The 18,135-nt window shown below is 38.7% G+C and overlaps 1 protein-coding gene across 1 annotated transcript; it reads left to right on the forward strand.

Annotated features, from left to right (window-relative positions):
- On the forward strand, nt 1-11,016 carry ydjc (YdjC chitooligosaccharide deacetylase homolog). The gene is made up of 5 exons (XM_038303664.1): nt 1-191; nt 3,866-4,025; nt 5,917-6,016; nt 10,057-10,234; nt 10,356-11,016. The coding sequence occupies exons 1-5, from the start codon at nt 28-30 to the stop codon at nt 10,684-10,686; spliced, it is 933 nt and encodes a 310-aa protein (XP_038159592.1). The 5' UTR covers nt 1-27; the 3' UTR covers nt 10,687-11,016.
- Nucleotides 11,017-18,135: the final 7,119 nt, after the last annotated feature.

Genomic DNA, 18,135 nt, shown 5'->3' on the forward strand with positions numbered 1-18,135 from the left:
GTGCCCCCCTCACTACAGTGCCTAGAAATGCCACCCCCCCGATTGCTGATGGTGGTCACTGGAGATGATTTCGGCTACTGCCCCAGGAGGAACCAGGGGATCGTGGACTGCTTTTTGGCTGGAGGCATTTCTAATGCGTCTCTGCTTGTTAATGCCTCGGCTGCTAAAGAGGCAGCTGCTCTGGCTGGCAGGTAGAGTCCTATTCTTTTCCTTCTTTCACATTTATGCTTAACCTTCAACTGTAGAGATGGAGATCAGAGGTTCATCAAAGGAAAAAAAGGTCCTCTGCTCCTTCTAAACATTTTAGATCTTTTCAGGTTTCAAATTCATTAAGAAATGGAGCAAAACATAGCATGGAATGGACCAGGCAATAAAAAAATTGTGCTTTGTGCAAACCGGAACTGTGAACTGCGGGTAGAGATGCGCCGATCCGATATTCGGATCCGATATCAGCTAATTAGCTGGATCCGATATCTAATCCAGTTTACATGGAAATGTTATTTCTTTTTGCTTCTTATTTGTTAATAAATATCATAAAGTACATTAATATCTGTGTTAATGTGTTACCTTTCATTAATAATATTTATATCAAAGCTAAAGCCTGCACTATAAGCTGAGCTCAGGTATCGAATTGGATCGATACAAACTGGATCGCTGCATCTCTACCTGAGGGTCAATTAAGATATTTCTATTTTATTTTATTCTTACTTTAATTCCCACAGTTGCAGTAAATGATTATGATTATTTGAACATTAGTTTTAGTCAAATTTAAAAAGATTTAAGACTTTTAAACTCAAATAAATAGCAAAAGGATTAATTAATGTAGAGGTCTTTAACATGGGGTCCGATGACCATGGGGTCCACGGAGGTACAGCATGGGGGTCGCGAAAGTTTGGCTTGATTAGACTTTTTTCTAATATTTGCCCCTGTAATTTTTTCCATTAATTATTTATCTTTAAATCCACATTAACATGAATTCAACAGACTTTAGTAAACAGATAAATGGAGGCAGAAGATGTCTTTCAGTCATCAATGCACACATTCAGCGACACACAGGAGCTCTTTCAAGCTGGACACCGTTTCAGTCACAACACCTGTCCCATCAACCAGGAATCCAGGAAATACTAGGAAATACTTTCATAACACCAGGGAGAAATTACTTTAGTTACATTACTCCATCTGTAATAGAGTGACTATAGGACTATAGGATATATAATTAGGGGGTCCCTGCTCCATCTCACGACCAGTTCCGGTAGTATTATATGCACAGAGCTTTCAATGCTCTCGTATTTACCTGCTGATTGAATGGATGGAGATGACCTCATAAAAAAAGCTTCCTGGATGGGAAGCGAAACGTCTTCAAACTTAGAAACCAAGTCAAGTGTATTGTTTTTTTTCTTACTTTTTGGAATGACTATGACCTGGATTACTGAGAATCTTTACCTTCACTCAATAATAGTCATTTTTTGAACTATGGGAGGAGCCAGGGTACCCAGAGAGAACACACACATGAACAGGGAGAACATGCAAACTTCCAGCCTCGTGAGACCATCCTGATCTCGCGAGCTTTCAAGGTTTCACTCGCTAATCAGTCTGGAGACTCTCCGTTAAAGAAAATTTGGAGCCGTTCACCAAACGAACGTCCAATCAGCGTTGGCTTTGAGGCGGGTTGAGGTGTGACGCAACGAGAAGTGCGACAGTTCAGTCTAAAGAACATGGCGGCTTCAGCCGATGAAACTAGCGTTAGCGTGGCTATCGAGCAAGTTTTATCGGCATTACAGAGTATTTCTACACTGAAAGAAGAGCAAAACACTGCTCTGGAGGCTTTTCTCAGAGGAAAAGATGTTTTTGCTCTTCTCCCGACTGGTTTCGGCAAGAGTTTGATCTATCAATTGGCTCCTCTTCGTCGTCGCTCTGTTAGTACGTCATATGCTTCGTTGATCTGATTGGTTTATTTGGCCCGTCTATCACCAACATAGGCCAATCAGCTAACCAGTATTTTTGGCCCTTCCCAAAATTACTTCAACGGAAGGTTTCCAGATGGATATGCGGAGCAAATCCATCTGGCGGAGTCAGGTTAGCAAACTCCATAGACGGAAATCAAACCCAGAACCTTTTCTCTGGTGTCAGTGCGACACCATGAAGCCCCAAAATGAAATTTATCTGAGGAAACAATCTGCAAGTAAAAGAAGCTGGAAACTCCCTAACGTGCAGAGATGGAGGTTCTGCAGCAGAAGTGGAAGAAAAAATGGTGCTGGTTCCTTTAAATGTTGAGGCTGCTGGTCTTCACAGCTCCTCTCAGCTCCTCTGTTGATGAGGAGTCTGAGAACTGTGAGGATTCAGAGCCGCTCCTCCTCTTCCCAGTTATATTTCTGTTGGTTTCCAGTTGTTCCTGCAGCAGGTCACCAGTCTTTGGACTTCCTCCTTCTACTGTGTCTCGTTGCTTTTGACAATCTTTGGTTCGTCTGCTAATTTCATTATGGGGTGCGATCCATATGTAACCCTGCTTTTGATCATTCATATTTATTTGATTTTTAAGGTTTTATTGAGACATATTACTACATTTATTTGCTGGACTATTAACACTTTGATTCAAAACCAATTGAATGATTCAAAAAGTTGACGTTTACCCTAATAGGAGTGTTCATTTCTGTTAACTTTGATTATCGTGGCATATCATCATCATGTTATATTTGTATTATTTTTATATTTTATTTTATTTATTAATTCATTCTACGGTGGCCCAGAGGTGTCAACACAAATATAAAACTACAACGGAAGTTACGCAACAGCTGTCCGTTATACACATAGACATTATACATGTAGATGCCTCTTTGGAAGCTAGTCGACGTGCCTTGAGGGCGGCCATCTTGGATCAGACCACAGTTAAGATAGCTGCTGTCAGAATGAATAGGAGGCTCCTTAGATCTCATTTTAATCACATGAAAGACGAGTCAGAGATAATATTACAATAATCTCTTACATGTTACAACCCTTTAAAATACCAAAAACAAATTCTGAAATTACCTTTAAGTTAGATTACAGATTTTATTCAAATTAAAACTATTTAAATTGAACTCAAACTGGATGAAATATATGCAAAGTTATATATTTTGCAATTAAATATTATTATGATATACACAAAGCTTTATATTATTAGATTATAAGATGACAAATATTTTATATTTATATAGTTTATTATTATTATCAGTATACAGTATTTTTCTGGATTGCTCTTTGATAATGAGTATTATGAGCTATAGTGGAAACTTAGTTGTAATGTGATTTACAAAAGTGAGTAAAGTTATTATTTTGTTTTTTGATATTTATGTTGCAGCTTTTGTATTTGCATTGCGGCTTTTGTATTAGTGTTGACACCTCTGGGCTACAGTACATTTCAGGCAATTACATGCATAGAAACATAGAAGTGAATGCCAGTTCATCAATTCAAACTTATGAGTGATATTATAAATAACAAAAGGAGTGGGAAACAAGAAAAGTTATTAAATATATAAATAAGTATATATATATATATATATATATATATATATATATATATATATATATATATATATATATATATATATTTATTTATTTATTTTATTTATTTTTTTCTTCTTTTTTTCTTTTTTTCTTTAATGGCAAATTCGAACACAAAATTGTAGGAGCAAAAGCAAAAAAAAAGAAAAAAATTAATTAATCAATTAATATTCCCGCATTTACTTATGTTAGCTGTCTGTTTATCTGTCTTTGCTCCTCATAGCCAAAACAAATTACTCATACATGTAAAGCTGGAAAGAAAGCATTTTCTGGATGGAACAAAAGTATTTTTCTCATTTTCTTTTCATTTGATCTTTCGACTAAGACACAAAATCCCGATTGGCCTCCATGCCAACCTGTCTGAGGGCAGCCCTGTGTGTCAGAACCTCCAGCAGGTTTCCACTCTCATTAATCCTCAGGGCTTCTTCCATGGAAAGATGGGTTTTCGTCAAGCCTTGGAGAGAGGCCAGCTCAGCATGAAGCAGGTACCACCCAAAAATACCTTATGTATTATTGTTTTTTTTATTGCAATGTAACTGCTTTTCTTTTTTATTTATACTTTGCACAGATAAATGAATGGAATAAAATGCTGTAGAACTTTAGAAATGGCCCTGAACCAGCCCCATCTGTGGCCGAGAACAAACTGTTGCAAAGAAATACAGCGTTATATTTCAGCTACATAAAATCTTTCCTATACTTATTTTCTTCCTATTATCCGCTGCAGTAAAGAATAAAAAGTGTACAGCGACTCTTCCACGAGGAAGGCGCCTGAAGCTGTTTTGATTGCTCTCACCTGCAGGACGGTCACAGCTTGTTAGTGTTCTGATGGCGCAAAAAAAAATCTGTGTCTCCTGTTAGGACGTTTTTTTGTCTTTGCTAGATGAAGTTATAACTAAGACCGAACCAACAGGTATTGTTAAGAGGTTTGCAAAGTTCTGAATTTGGCTCTGAGACGAGTCCATGGCAGGCGCTGCTGTAGCAGAGGTAAATAAAAACAAAAAAACCCTGCTGTACAGTCTCAGCAGCTTAAAGGTATTGTGGAGGATTTTTTAAAAGACCCGCCCTCTCCACTTTAAAAAAATGCGCGTGCAAGAGCATGCATGAGCCCATTTCTCCTTGTGACTCATTCAAGCTTACTGTGTCCACATAAATTGGGGACTATATAGTGGACTTTAAAGTGAACTCAGTTAACCGACCGTTCCGTAAAAATTCAAAAAATATCCACTGGACTTGGTTTCCAAGATTTGAAGACGTTTCTCCACCTCTCCAGGAAGCTTTCTCAAATCAAATGTCTGGATCCGCAGTGAGTTTGAGTCTTATATAGACAAAGCCTTGTATCCCTTGGAAATGCTTGGATCGCTTGGATATTACAGGCTAACGATGGAACCAAACGACCCATTCATCAGTTACCATTTGCATGTTTCCAAGCAATACAAGGCCTTGTCCATATAAGACTCAAACTCACTGCGGATCCAGACATTTGAATTGCGAAAGCTTCCTGGAGAGGTGGAGAAACATCTTCAAATCTTGAAAGCCAAGTCCAGTGGATATTTTTTGAATTTTTACAGAATGACTATGACCTGGATGACTGAGAATCTCCATCAGCATATTTAACTGACCGTTCAGACAGATGATCACTGCTTTTTGCTCCATTGGTCACATAACTCCTCCTCCACTGCACGGTGCCTGCACCATCTTTGTTATTAGTCGTCGCTGTCGGGTAGTGGTAGCCTATGGTGAAAGCAGGCCGCTGTGACAGTGAATCCCATAAGGCTTTGCGAGGAGAGCTCTCTGTGCAAAGCATTGTGGGATATATCTGCCTCTTCTGAGCCTTTCTTTTCTTCTCATGCACTTTGTAGACACTTTTTCTCTTACGACCCTCGGCCATTTTCAAAGAACCGCGGGGAGAAAGGTGACCTTCAAAGACTGTCTGAAACCGTAACTCACCACAGATCTACGCCTGAAAGTGCGCAGAAAAAGATCGCTAATGGGACGAGCACGTAGGACGCCCTTGCATAGACATATCACCAGAATGATTGACAGTTAGGAGGACCGCTTATTTAGATGATCCACCTGGAAATAAAAGATTGTCCTCTATACCTTTAAGAGAGAATTTGACCATAAGATTTTGTGCTTAGATCTAAACATTTCAAGCAACAAGCAGAAATCTATAAATGGATCAAATCCAAATCGAGTGGCTTTGGAAATTCAATAAATTAAAACATTTCAATGCTAATTGCAGTGCATGCCTAAATAATAATTAATTAATCAACTACTAAATACATAGTTCGATCTACAGCCGTAGAATCATAAATGAATCAAACTTCACAGTAAATCTCTGGGGTTTTTTTTCACTTTTGTTTTTTCCGTCTCCAGGTAGAGCTGGAGTTGAGGGCCCAAGTCCAGCGTTTTGTAGAACTAACAGGCCGTCTGCCTTATCACATGGATGGACACCAGCATGTTCATGTGCTGCCAGGTATTGCATAACGATCTGAACACCCAGGGTCAGATGTTTTGTGCAGTAATACAGCTGCCAATCGGCTGGCTTGTTAGAAATCCACCGTCTGCAGGGATCTACTTGATTTCAATCAGCTGGTGGCGATATGGCGCATTTATAAAGTAGGATTCACAGGAAATGTCCTCTTTAGGAAACTGGAAAACAATAAAATTAAAAGTATTCAATGGATATAATGAATATAAAGTCAAGCAATCCAATCATATGCAGTGTTTCAGGTTTGAATTCATACTTTGTTTTTCAGTCCAATTTAGAAAGTTAAGTATTCAAATTAATCAAATGTTTTCTGCCCAAAGACACACTGTTAATGCTACTGTTTGGCTATTTGCAGCTATAATTCCTCCTGAACTAGCATTATGTGATAATAAATATTTGATAACATTGGGTCGTTACCTTAGCAGCTATCTCTCATACATCAAAGATCAGAATCAAGCTTTTATTGGCAAATATTCACCAAGGAAAGTGACGCACCACACTTCTGTGTTCCTGGGATCAGCTACGATATCACCCACTTCCTGTTGCACGCTCAGGATCTCCATCACATATCATGCTCTACTGCTGCAGGACATTGGCAGCATCACAGCATAAATCCCGGACTCCTTCTGCACGGACAACCCTGTGTCCCCCATGAGGTTTGTTTCTCAAGAAACGAGCCCCAGGACAACCATGGTATAACTGTTCCCCTCCAGGAGAAGAAGAAAGCCTTTAGATGAGGAAACTAGGAGGAGCTTAGAGCTCTTTAGACGAACCTGCCTGTACAAAGTCTCAGTAATCTGGGTCATTATTGAGTTGGGGCGACGTGGTGTCCCAGACATTCCACCTCAAAATGCAGGAAAAATCATTTCAGAGAGGCTAAATTTGAAAAGTATCCTCTCTGAAGTAGAGAGGATACTGTAAAAAACCTCTAACTCAACGCTATTCCTGACATTTTGACAGCTTCCTGGATGGGAAGTGAAACGTCTTCAAACTTGGAAACAAAGTCCAGTAGATTGTTTTTAATTTTCTTTTTTTTGGAACCCTTTTAAGAGAGGAGTTAATTTGCTTCTCCATGCAGCACGTCTGCACTGGCCTATTTAGGTGAGAAGGAGTTTATCCAGGGTTTATATTTACAAAAAGAACCAGATAATGTTCATTCTGCATCCTGGTTTCCATTAAACCAAAGAAATAGTCCTGGACTGGACTCTGGACCAAAATTAAATGGGGATGGGCGTGCAGGTGGCGCATTGGTTAGTGTCCTTTGCTGCATGTCTCTCCCCTTCTCTTATACCCCATTTCCTGTCAGCCTACTGTCAGAAAGATAAAAAACTCGAAAACAAAAATTGTCAATTTTTTGTTAATATAAATTTGTGTTTGGTGGGTGACGGGCGGCGGCGGTTTCTCATTGAATACCAGGGAGGCTAAACCTTTCCTGTGAATTTCATTAAAATTATTGTTAAAAATCAGCATCAAGTTTCATAAATGTACTCATTAAAATGCATTAAATATATACTAAAATGTGCCTGATTAATTATGTTGCACATTAATCAGCTGTTTATTCCCCTCTGCTCTGGAGCAGCAGGAAGCTGCCTGTCAGCCTCTATGAGAAATCAACCCAGTCTCATGGGAAAATGTACCCCCCCTACGTTGGTCCACACTGCAAAACGTAGTGGAGGTACATTAATGGCCATTTTTTTGTGGTACTGTTACATTTCTTCTGCCTATACGCTTTCTATTGTTTTACGTCCTAGTCACGTGACTTTCAAGATTCCAGCTGGGAGAAGAAAAAAAATATATATATGGCCGACATTCGCTCATTTTTTTGTGGAAAGATTAATGACTTGAGTTTGTTTTTGCATTAAAATGAGTTTTGATTACATTTCTAGTAAGAAATTTATAGTTTGTTGCCAGAATATTTACTCAGGGAATGTACATATTCACTTGCTTGTTCGTTTCTTGCAAAGATTTTTCAAGATAATGTGAAACTGTAACATTTTGGTATAAACATGGCTGAGATTTCTCTAACTTTTAATGGGAAAATCAATAATTTCAATCAGTTTCTGCATTTAAATGGGTTTTGATTACATTTATAGCGAGAAGTGTAGGGTTTATTTACATAATATTTACTTAGTGAACATACATAATCACCCACTTGCTAGTTTTTGCTACGGTTTTTCGGATCTCGTCAGGATTATGTGAAATTGCAACGTTTTGGCTGCTACCCATCGCCTAGCATTTAGCTGCCGCCCCGATTCCACATTGAATTCTTTGTGATTTAACTCCATCTGACGGATCAAACCCTCGCCACTGCGTGCGTTGCGTCTGAGGTTGATTTTCAGATCAATGCATTACGTCGTGGCATACGGGAGAAACTAATTAAACTAGTTAAAAAAAGGATCATGGGTTACGATCGGATGTGTTTTATTTGGAAATCTACCGGATCCTTTGTGCATTTAACTTCCTGTTTGGTGCGATCTCATTGATGGGTTTTGACCAGATTTTGACCAAAGAGGAACTAAAAAAAACAACAAAACAATTTAAATACACAACCAGCATATCTGGAATCAGTGACAGAGAGCGACTGGGACCAGAAGTTTATTAATTTCTCCCCATTGATTTCCATTCAAAATGTTTTCGATCCCACCGGGCTCTAGGGAAGGGGCGGGCATACCGCCACCTACTGTTCATGAGTGTGTGGCAACATTGTTTTACATCTATTAAATTCTATTTTTTAATTTTGTATTCTGAAGATAAATAAATAATGCTTTCCTTAATCTATAAATATCTTTTATATTTCCCAATAATCCTTTAAGACTCCATTCTTGGCCTGTCCTTTCAACTCTTTCTTTGAAAAGCATAGTAATAATAATAATATTTTTTAAAGCAGTTAATGATTCCAACAAGCAAACTCATATTATAATTACCTTAAAATATATTCTGATGGTTCTAAGAATTTAAAAGGGTGTGTGGGAATAGGAATATATGTACCAGAGTTCAAAATACACATTTCTAAAAGAATTTCAGATCAACTGTCTGTTTTCACAGCAGAGATGGTGGCAGTTATACTGAATTTCCAATGGGTTGAGGAGGTCAGAGCAGACAGGGTGGTGGTCTGCACGGATTCCAACGCAGTTTTAGAAAGTATTCAGGGAGAAGGAAATGATAGGGGAAAAAAATGAGCGAATGTCGGCCAAATATATATATTTTTTCTTCTCCCAGCTGGAATCTTGAAAGTCACGTGACTAGGACGTAAAACAATAGAAAGCGCATAGGCAGAAGAAATGTAACAGTACCACAAAAAAAATGGCCATTAATGTACCTCCACTACGTTTTGCAGTGTGGACCAACGTAGTGGGGGTACATTTTCCCATGAGACTGGGTTGGAGAAATCGCTGCTGAGGTCTGAGCCTCTGCAGCTTATGGAGGTAAGCAGAAAGAAAGAAGGGCCCTGATTGGACAACACACCAAAATACGTAGCTTTCTGGGGTCAGTGGAGAAGGGGGCGGGTCGTGAAGCTGGCTGCTCTATGCTGATTGGCCAACAAACTGAAGGTTTTCTGTTTGACAGTGGCCATCAGCGAGGAGGTTTTCCAGAGTCCAGAGAGAAATGTGATCTTTCAGTCAGAACGGTCGCCTGGCGCTGAACTGTTGTGTGGTTTCTGGCGTTTATTTCACAGCAGCTATTTCCACCTGCTTTGGTGATGAGTTTGATCTTTTTCATTGGTTGACGTTTGGACGTAATTAACACCACTAAGCCTTCCCTGTTTAGGTGATGAGCAGCCGCCAATGGTACCGAGTTATCCACTTTAACATTTGGAATTTTCGTCAAACTCGTAGCAATCTGAATCATCATCCTTCATCTTCTAGTCATTTGTTTGATTTGTTCTGTTTGATTTCTTCTGAATGACACCATGATTTTATTTCTTTAAGGTTCTACCTGTAATTAGGAACAATATAAATACTTTAAATAGCTACATGTCAGACTCCTGGGGACTTATTTATGTTTTCTGTGTTTCTGCCGTTCAGATGTTCGTGAAGTGGTTGCACAAGTCCTCTCAGATCTAAGGATTCCTTTCACTCGTGTTCCGGTGGAGCCGGGTTTACACAGCTGTCCCTGGTTGCCGGCACATCTGCAGACTTTTTACACGCAGGTGGAAAAGGATGCCCTGGACTCAGTCCCCATCTTCAGACGCTATGGAATCATGTATAATGCTGTTAAAGGAACTGCTTGGTGGCTGTTTTTAACTGATTTCTGCGCGTTTAGGTGTTCTTTTGTTGAAAAAAGCCAATATTATTGAAGATGCAATGCTTTATAATGTTCACAGGTGGCCTGACGTGTACCTGGGACTCTCCACCATGGGTCAGAACATGTCGGTCTCCACTCTGCAAAGGGCTCTGAAGGAAGCCTTGGCAGCAGGAACCACTGAGCCGTCCTCCAGAGGAGCGTCAGGCCTTCATCAGCCTGTTGTCACTGCAGAGCTAATGGTCCATCCAGGTTTCTCAAGTCATCCTGAAGAAGGTGGATGTGGGGAGGGCCCAGATAACTTCTCCCAGTCTTCTGAAAGAGAACATGAGCTAAACGTGCTCAGAAGCCCAGCTGTTCTGGAGCTTTACCACCAGGAACGAGTGCAGCTCTGTGGCTTTAGGGACCTTTGACAAATGCTTCCTCAGAATAATTCATTTTTTACACTTCATCAAGTTTATAAAACACATAGGAATATTTATGATCACCTCTATTATAATTAATCATAATAATTGCTTTTGTAGGTTTACAGAAAGGAATTTCTTATACAGTATAATAATTTTACAGTTTAATTGAGATTCCTCTATTGAGCCGTCGCAGTTCATTTTTAGTTCTGTTTTACACCATAAACACATATAGTAGTAATATTTCAATCTTCAAGGATCATGGTGCTCAATAAAACTACATACACACACCCGTCCTTATTTTATAGACTTACTGAGGACGTTTTATCAACCTTTTTTTTTAATTTTTTAACCCTTTCTATGGCCTAACCCTAAATCTAGACATCCTTCCATCCATTTTCCGTCACGCCAGGGTCACGAGGGGTCGCTGGTGTCTATCTCCAGCTGTCTACAGGTGAGAGGCGGGGTCCGCCCTGGACAGGTTGCCAGTCCATCGCAGGGCCACACAGAGACAAACAGTCATTCACACACACACTCACACCTAAGGAGAATGTAGAAAATCCAGTTAACCTTACAGTCATGTTTTTGGACTTAGGGAGGAAGCTGGAGTACCTGGAGAGAACCCACACATGCTCAGGGAGAACATGCAGAAAGACCCTTGGCAAGGAAAGAAACCCAAAACCTTCTTGCTGCAAGGCAGCAGTGCCACCCACTGCTCCACTGAGCAGCCCTAAACCTAAACATTACACTGCAAAAATGATCTAGAGATAAATAAACATTTGTTAAATTAAGTGTTTTTACGCTTAAGTTCTTTAGGTAAATAAGATGATTTTCCAATGGAACGAGTATTTTTACTCCTAAAATAAGATAGTTAGATGATATGTACTTGAAATTAGACAATGCAATATTTTTTTTCTTATTTTAGATGTAAATTGCCTTGTTCCATCAGCAAAGTGTCTCACTGTCCTCAATTCAAGAAAAAAAATCCACATATTTTAAGAAAAAAATACTATTTTCGATTTCATGTACTGACATCCATAACCCTGTGCTTAAATATTACTGGTAGATCACTAACTGAACCTAGCCATCACTTGTACACACCTGAACCTAACACTGTTTCCAAGCGAGGGAAACTTGGCGACTTTAATTTCTGATTCTGAGATTTTACTTTTTTACCCAAATGGGATATTTTTACTTCCCACCATGTATCTTCCTGTCTGATTCATTACATATCTGCCAAACAGCTGCTAGATCGGACAAAAACAGACCAGCTTCTACCCAAGAAAGAGCTGCGCAAACCCTGTTTTGGAGAATGGTGTGCAGTCTGATTAGCCGCATGAGTTTTCAATGAGCTGCGAGCGCCACAACTTAATCCCATCCTTATAGGATAGGAGAGCACTGGAAAAAAATGATCTAGAAATAAGTAAACATTTCTTAACTTAAGTGTATTTACTGTCAATTTAAGTAGGTAAATTAGATAGTTTGCCAATGGAATGACTTTTTTCACTCTTAGAATAAGATCATTAGATAATATGCACATGAAATAAGACAATGCAATTGTTTTTTTCTTATTTTAAATGTAAATTCTCTTGTTCCATTGGCAAAATGTCTCACTTTCCTCCTCAATTCATGAAAAAAAGCACTTATTTAAGAAAAAATGACTTATTTAGATTAAATCCGTGTCTGAGTCCGTGCATTAAAAATACAATCGAGAAATGAGTAAAACATTTCTTACATTTTCTAACTTTGCTCTCGGTGGAGGAGTACTCCCACTCCCTCCCATATCTACCCTTCTTAGTTCTATGTAAATGTTTGCTTATGTGCTGTTTTTGTTTTGCTGTCTAAAGCTGAATCATGCTAAGGTTAAAGTATAAAATATATTTTTCCTCCTCTGTTCTATTATGATTCCTTTCTTTTGTTTTTCTTACTGAAAGGGGAGCACCTTTTATGGCGGCAAGGCCTCATACACTGCGTCCCCATGTCTCTATATTGTCTTTGTGTTTTGTCTTTTCTTGGATGAGCTGTACCGAAACTTAAATTTCGCCCCACTGGAGAGCCACTCTAGGCTGGGTGGCAAATAAAGAAATCTGGAATCTGGAATAAATTAAGTGTATTTACTCTTAATTTGAGTAGGTAAATAAGGTGAGACTAGTCAGCATAATTACATAACATGTACTTGAAATAAGACATTGCGATTCTTTTTTATTTTTAATGTAAATTGTCTTGTTCCATTGGCAAAATGTCTCACTTATGTACAGAGATGGGAAGTAACGAAGTACAAATATTACGTTACTGTACTCAAGTAGATTTTTCTGATTTTTTTACTTTACTACTTATTTTTATGGCGACTTTTTACTTCTACTCCTTACATTTTTACACAAATATCTGTACTTTCTACTCCTTACATTTTAAAAAATTGGCTCGTTACTTTAGTTTTGAATCATTTCAATGGAGTTACCGTTATTATTTTTCACGTCATCAATACCAAATTCAATCTAATTGGATGGGAATCTACGTTGCATTCGACGCACCACTACAAGATGAATCGACAGATTCGGCGGTATTCATTGGCGGCAAATCATTGCAGCTTGGTGGCGGTGGCGTTAGCATAGTAGCATGGACGACGAGATGATTGAAAATGAACACAACGGAGATCTAGTCCTATTGGCAGACATCCATTTAAAATGTAGGCAACGGCATGAAAAAAGTGGTTTCTACTTTTACTTTTATACTTTAAGTAAATTTACAAGCCTGTACTTTGTTACTTTTACTTGAGTTAAGAAGTTTAATCAGTACTTCCACTTTTACCAGAGTATTTTTCAACACAAGTATCTGTACTTTTACTCAAGTACGGAAAGTGAGTACTTTTGCCATCTCTGCTTATGTAAAGAAAAACACTTAGATTTAAAAATGTTTGCAGTGTGACTTTTTTGCAACTCTTTTTTGCAAGTATTTTTTAGTGAATCATCTGGCCAGTGCAGCTGACAGGGTCCCCGATGCAGTATGGGATTCCTTGTTCCCCCTGGTTGTCCATCAGCTCCACAATCCTACATGGACCATGCAATGTGGAGCCAGTTTCACACAGTACTGTGTTGGATTCTGCAACTACACAGAGTCCTTAAAGGAATAGTACACCCAAAACATGATTAGCCTTCATTTTCTACTCACCCCCATGCTGAACAACACCCTGGAGTACTTTTTTGATATCTCAAATGCATCTGGAGATCTGGGAGGCTTCTTGCTGTCTGCTGACATTCAAATAATGGAGGTCTATGGTGACCGAGACAGAAAGGTCCATAAAAGTCCACAAAAGACGTGTCAATATTCCTCCATACTGCTCGTCCAATGTATTCCAAGTGTCCTGAGTGGGTAGCGTCCATAATTTACTCGAAACGAGGTCATTTAGAATGTTTTTAGAGCATAAACAGTAGTGTATAGGATTTCCTGAAAGCGCTCGCCTGCGCGTTCACGACGCTACGGAAGCCGGCAGACCAAACCAGATGAAAGTGCGCATTCAGCGTCTGCTCTGCCGATAATGCAAGCGTAGAAGAAGAAATGTGCTGTTTACCTGTGCAAAGAAAGAAACAACGAAAGAACAATGTCTGAGGACTTCAGTGTTGAGGAAGAGCATGAGTTCTTTGCCGAGCTGAATGCGCACTTTCATCTGGTTTGGTCTGCCGCGGTTTCCGTAGCGTCGTGAACGAGCTTTCAGGAAATCCTATACACTACTGTTTATGCTCTAAAAACATTCTAAATAACTTCGTTTCGAGTAAATTCTGGATGCTACCCACTCAGGACACTTGGAATACATTGGACGAGCAGTATGGAGGAATATTGACATGTTTTTTGTGGACTTTTATGGACCTTTCTGCCTCGGGCGCCATAGACGTCCATTATTTGAATGTCAGCAGACAGCAAGAAGCCTCCCAGATCTCCAGATGCATTTGAGATATCAAAAAAGTACTCCAGAGTGTTGTTCAGCATGGGGGTGAGTAGAAAATGAAGGCTAATCATGTTTTGGGTGTACTATTCCTTTAACCTCATTTGATTGATGGAAAGCTGCTCTATGATGAGCCTTGGCAGCACTATGCCTGGTTCTATCAAAAGCAGTGTTCAGCCTACCCTGATGTGGACGCAAAGCCACTATAGGATTGAGTTGACTTAGAATGACCCCCTTTGGTGCCACCAAGTGGACAATGAGTGTTTGTGTCTGCTGCAATATTTAGCATTGGAATATGTTACATTATAAGATGTGAAGGAAGTTTCCATTACTTCTTTTTCTGTACTGATACTGGCTTTTTTCATCCCTGCTAAGGAAGAGGTATGATGAGAGATGAGCAGGGCAGGAAAAAGCCAATGGAAAAGAGGCATTGATTACCCATCCTGGACTGTGCTGCACATTGAGGATGATGGGAGTCTCAACACTGAGGTTTACCTGAAACCTACACAAACAGACCAGTATCTGCAGTTTGATTTCTATCACAGGCTGCAACATAAGCTGTTATCAAACTCTGGGTTATTGGGTGGATAACATCCCCTCGGTTACCGGGGGCAACAAAATGAACTCAAACAGTTTAGGAAATCAACCAGAGGCGAAACAGCATCACAAAAAAACATTGGAATTCTGTCTGCGTCAGTATGGAGGGAGTTCTGTCCCATTATTGTTGAATAGAACATGTTTTCTGAATGGATATTTGAAAAAAAAAAAAATAAATTCAGAAAGAAAACTTCGAAAAACTTTAATAAGATTTTATATTTTTTTTAGATATAATTGTTTGAATATTTTATTTCATGAAATAAAAATTTTTGCAACTTAAATTTTTACATTTTTTTTTACAAATTTGATGATTTTTTTTTTCATATTGAGTTTTACGAATTGCATTCTTTTCAAATTGTGTTTCAAGGATCACATTCTTATCAATTTAAGCCCAATTAAAGCACTCGCTCTTCAGCATCGAAGATGTTACTAATATCTATGCTTTTTAAAAATAATTTTATTTATTTAATTCAATCTGAAATAGAAAAAATTTAAATGAAAAGATAAAATATATATATATGTCTCTCTCTCTATATATATAGAGACATATGTTTTCTTTTTCATAACTACTCTTAAAACCATTTTATTTTCTTTTTTCATTTTTAGATTAGTTTTTATCTTCATATTTTCATTAAAAAAACTTTTTTATATAGCCATTTACTTATGTTCTTTGTAACAATAATGGAACAAAATTCACTCCATATTTCAGGAGTTTCTGAGATTTTCTCTAAAAACAACATAGCAGGGAATTTCAAACCCAGCAGCACTCAGACAAAAGCTGGTTAATTCAGAAGAGAGAGCAACCAAAGCAAATATAATAATAAGATCATTATAATTTTGATATTTTTTTAAATGCACCATGTTGACAAAAGTATTGAGTTTCTTTGCTTTACACAAACATGAACTTTAATGATAAAACGTTCATACAAAAGCTTTCCATGGAGTTGTTCACAATTTGTGAGCGGCTTTCACACAATCGTTTAGGTGTTATTGGGAATATCTGGAAATAGTTTTTACATGATGAATTTTGAGATGAGGTAAGTTGGAGTTTGCTTGACTTGCAGTCTCTTACAGCTCATCACGAAGCTTAATTTTTTCTGCTTCCAGGGTTGTAATCCTGCTGGATTTTTTTCCACTTTCTTACTATAATATCTTAACTCAGAGTCATGGCTGAATTGAGCTCCAAAGAGCAAGTCAATTCAGTCATTTGGAGGAAAGTGTTAATATAGTTTGCAAAATAGGTAAACATTAGTAAAGAGAAATTAGAGTGGCACAAAAAAGTTACTAGACCAACACCAAATAAACAAAAAGCAACAACAAACAGCTACAGAGATAAAGAATTATGGATTGCTTTACAAATTTTTTAAAGAATAAGATTTCTGATATACAGCAGCTTTACTTTCCTAGGTTGCAGAAATTATTTTGTACCTTTCGACGAAACAGTGAAAGTAAAGGCAGGAGGGGAATCGTTGACAAAAATCCTGACAACAATAAAATGTTAGAAATATTTAGTCAATAAGTACAATGTTTCTAATAAGAGGAAGCCAAACAGTTCTGAGTCATTCTGTAGGATTCTCGTAATGTAGCTGTGTTCCATCTACCGTTTTTGTTCATGCTTTTTTATTCAGTGTAAAACTGTCATCTGTGTATATTTTGATCTTTATATCCATCTTGAATTAAAAGAAAAGTCCGCTCATATTCAGAATTCAAACTTCTGAAAGTATTTCAAATATGAAATGATTCCATCCTGTTCAATAAATGATAAGTGTTTTTAATTCAGAGTAATTTCCATGTGAATGTGCTTTACTGGAGGAATCCATGTTTGTCAAAGAACACTACTGCCACCTACTGGTTAGTGACGTCACGGTGCGGTATCGGCTGTTGATCAAGTCCCAGTGCTGTATCTGGTGTTTGTCACAACGCGCTATTATCCAATAGCCTCGTGAGACCATCCTGATCTTGCGAGCTTTCAAGGTTTCACTCGCTAATCAGTCTGGAGACTCTCTGTTGAAGAAAATTTGGAGCCGTTCGCCAACTTCACCAACGAGAAGCGCGACAGTTCAGTCTAAAGAACATGGCGGCTTCAGCCGATGAAACTAGCGTTAGCGTGGCTATCGAGCAAGTTTTATCGGAATTACAGAGTATTTCTTCACTGAAAGAAGAGCAAAACACTGCTCTGGAGGCTTTTCTCAGAGGAAAAGATGTTTTTTGCTCTTCTCCCAACTGGTTTCGGCAAGAGTAGCCTGGCTTGTGGTTGTGTTTTCGTCGTCGCTCTGTTAGTACGTCATATGCTTCGTTGATCTGATTGGTTTATTTGGCCCGTCTATCACCAACATAGGCCAATCAGCTAACCAGTATTTTTGCCCCTTCCCAAAATTACTTCAACGGAAGGTTTCCAGATGGATATGCGGAGCAAATCCATTTGATGGAGTCAGGTTAATTATCCAAGTCATCTTGAAAACATTCTTCTTCCAAATGTTGGCTACATATTACGTGTTTTTTCTCTGGCCAGAAGTTCGATGGCAAATCCTCCCTCTTCAAGTTGGCGATCCAACGACCAACCCGTCCGTGGAGGATCAGGAATCAGAAAGGTGGAATAACTCTTTTTTTTTTCACTTTTCCCCGATGTATTCCAGCATCCAGCTGCCATGCACGTGGGCATTGTCAGTTTCACTATAGCTCTGGTGAATTTCAATGGTGAAGTCCTCTGGAAATCTTCAATAATTGTTGTTGATTGCAGATGTGTCTAGTAGTTCCCATTGATTTAGCTTGGAAAGCGGGGAGAATGGCGCTAGGCTTACCGCACCGTGACGTCACTGCTGGAAGATGGCAGGAGGGAGCAAAAATGGCTGCTCCCAGACTCAGTGATTGCCACGAAAATTATTGTTTTTATTTTTTTTCTTGCTTAACGCTAAATTCAT

The sequence above is a fragment of the Cyprinodon tularosa genome, unplaced genomic scaffold (assembly GCF_016077235.1).
Source record: "Cyprinodon tularosa strain WSP-4 unplaced genomic scaffold, ASM1607723v1 ctg516, whole genome shotgun sequence".
NCBI classification, from domain to species: domain Eukaryota; kingdom Metazoa; phylum Chordata; class Actinopteri; order Cyprinodontiformes; family Cyprinodontidae; genus Cyprinodon; species Cyprinodon tularosa.

Coding starts and splice junctions, on each gene's coding strand:
- ydjc (XM_038303664.1), top strand. CDS start 28: ATGCCACCCCCCCGATTGCTGATGGTGGTCACTGGAGATGATTTCGGC. Junction 6,017..10,056: donor GCATGTTCATGTGCTGCCAG/GTATTGCATAAC, acceptor TCTGCCGTTCAG/ATGTTCGTGAAGTGGTTGCA. Junction 10,235..10,355: donor TTCAGACGCTATGGAATCAT/GTATAATGCTGT, acceptor TAATGTTCACAG/GTGGCCTGACGTGTACCTGG.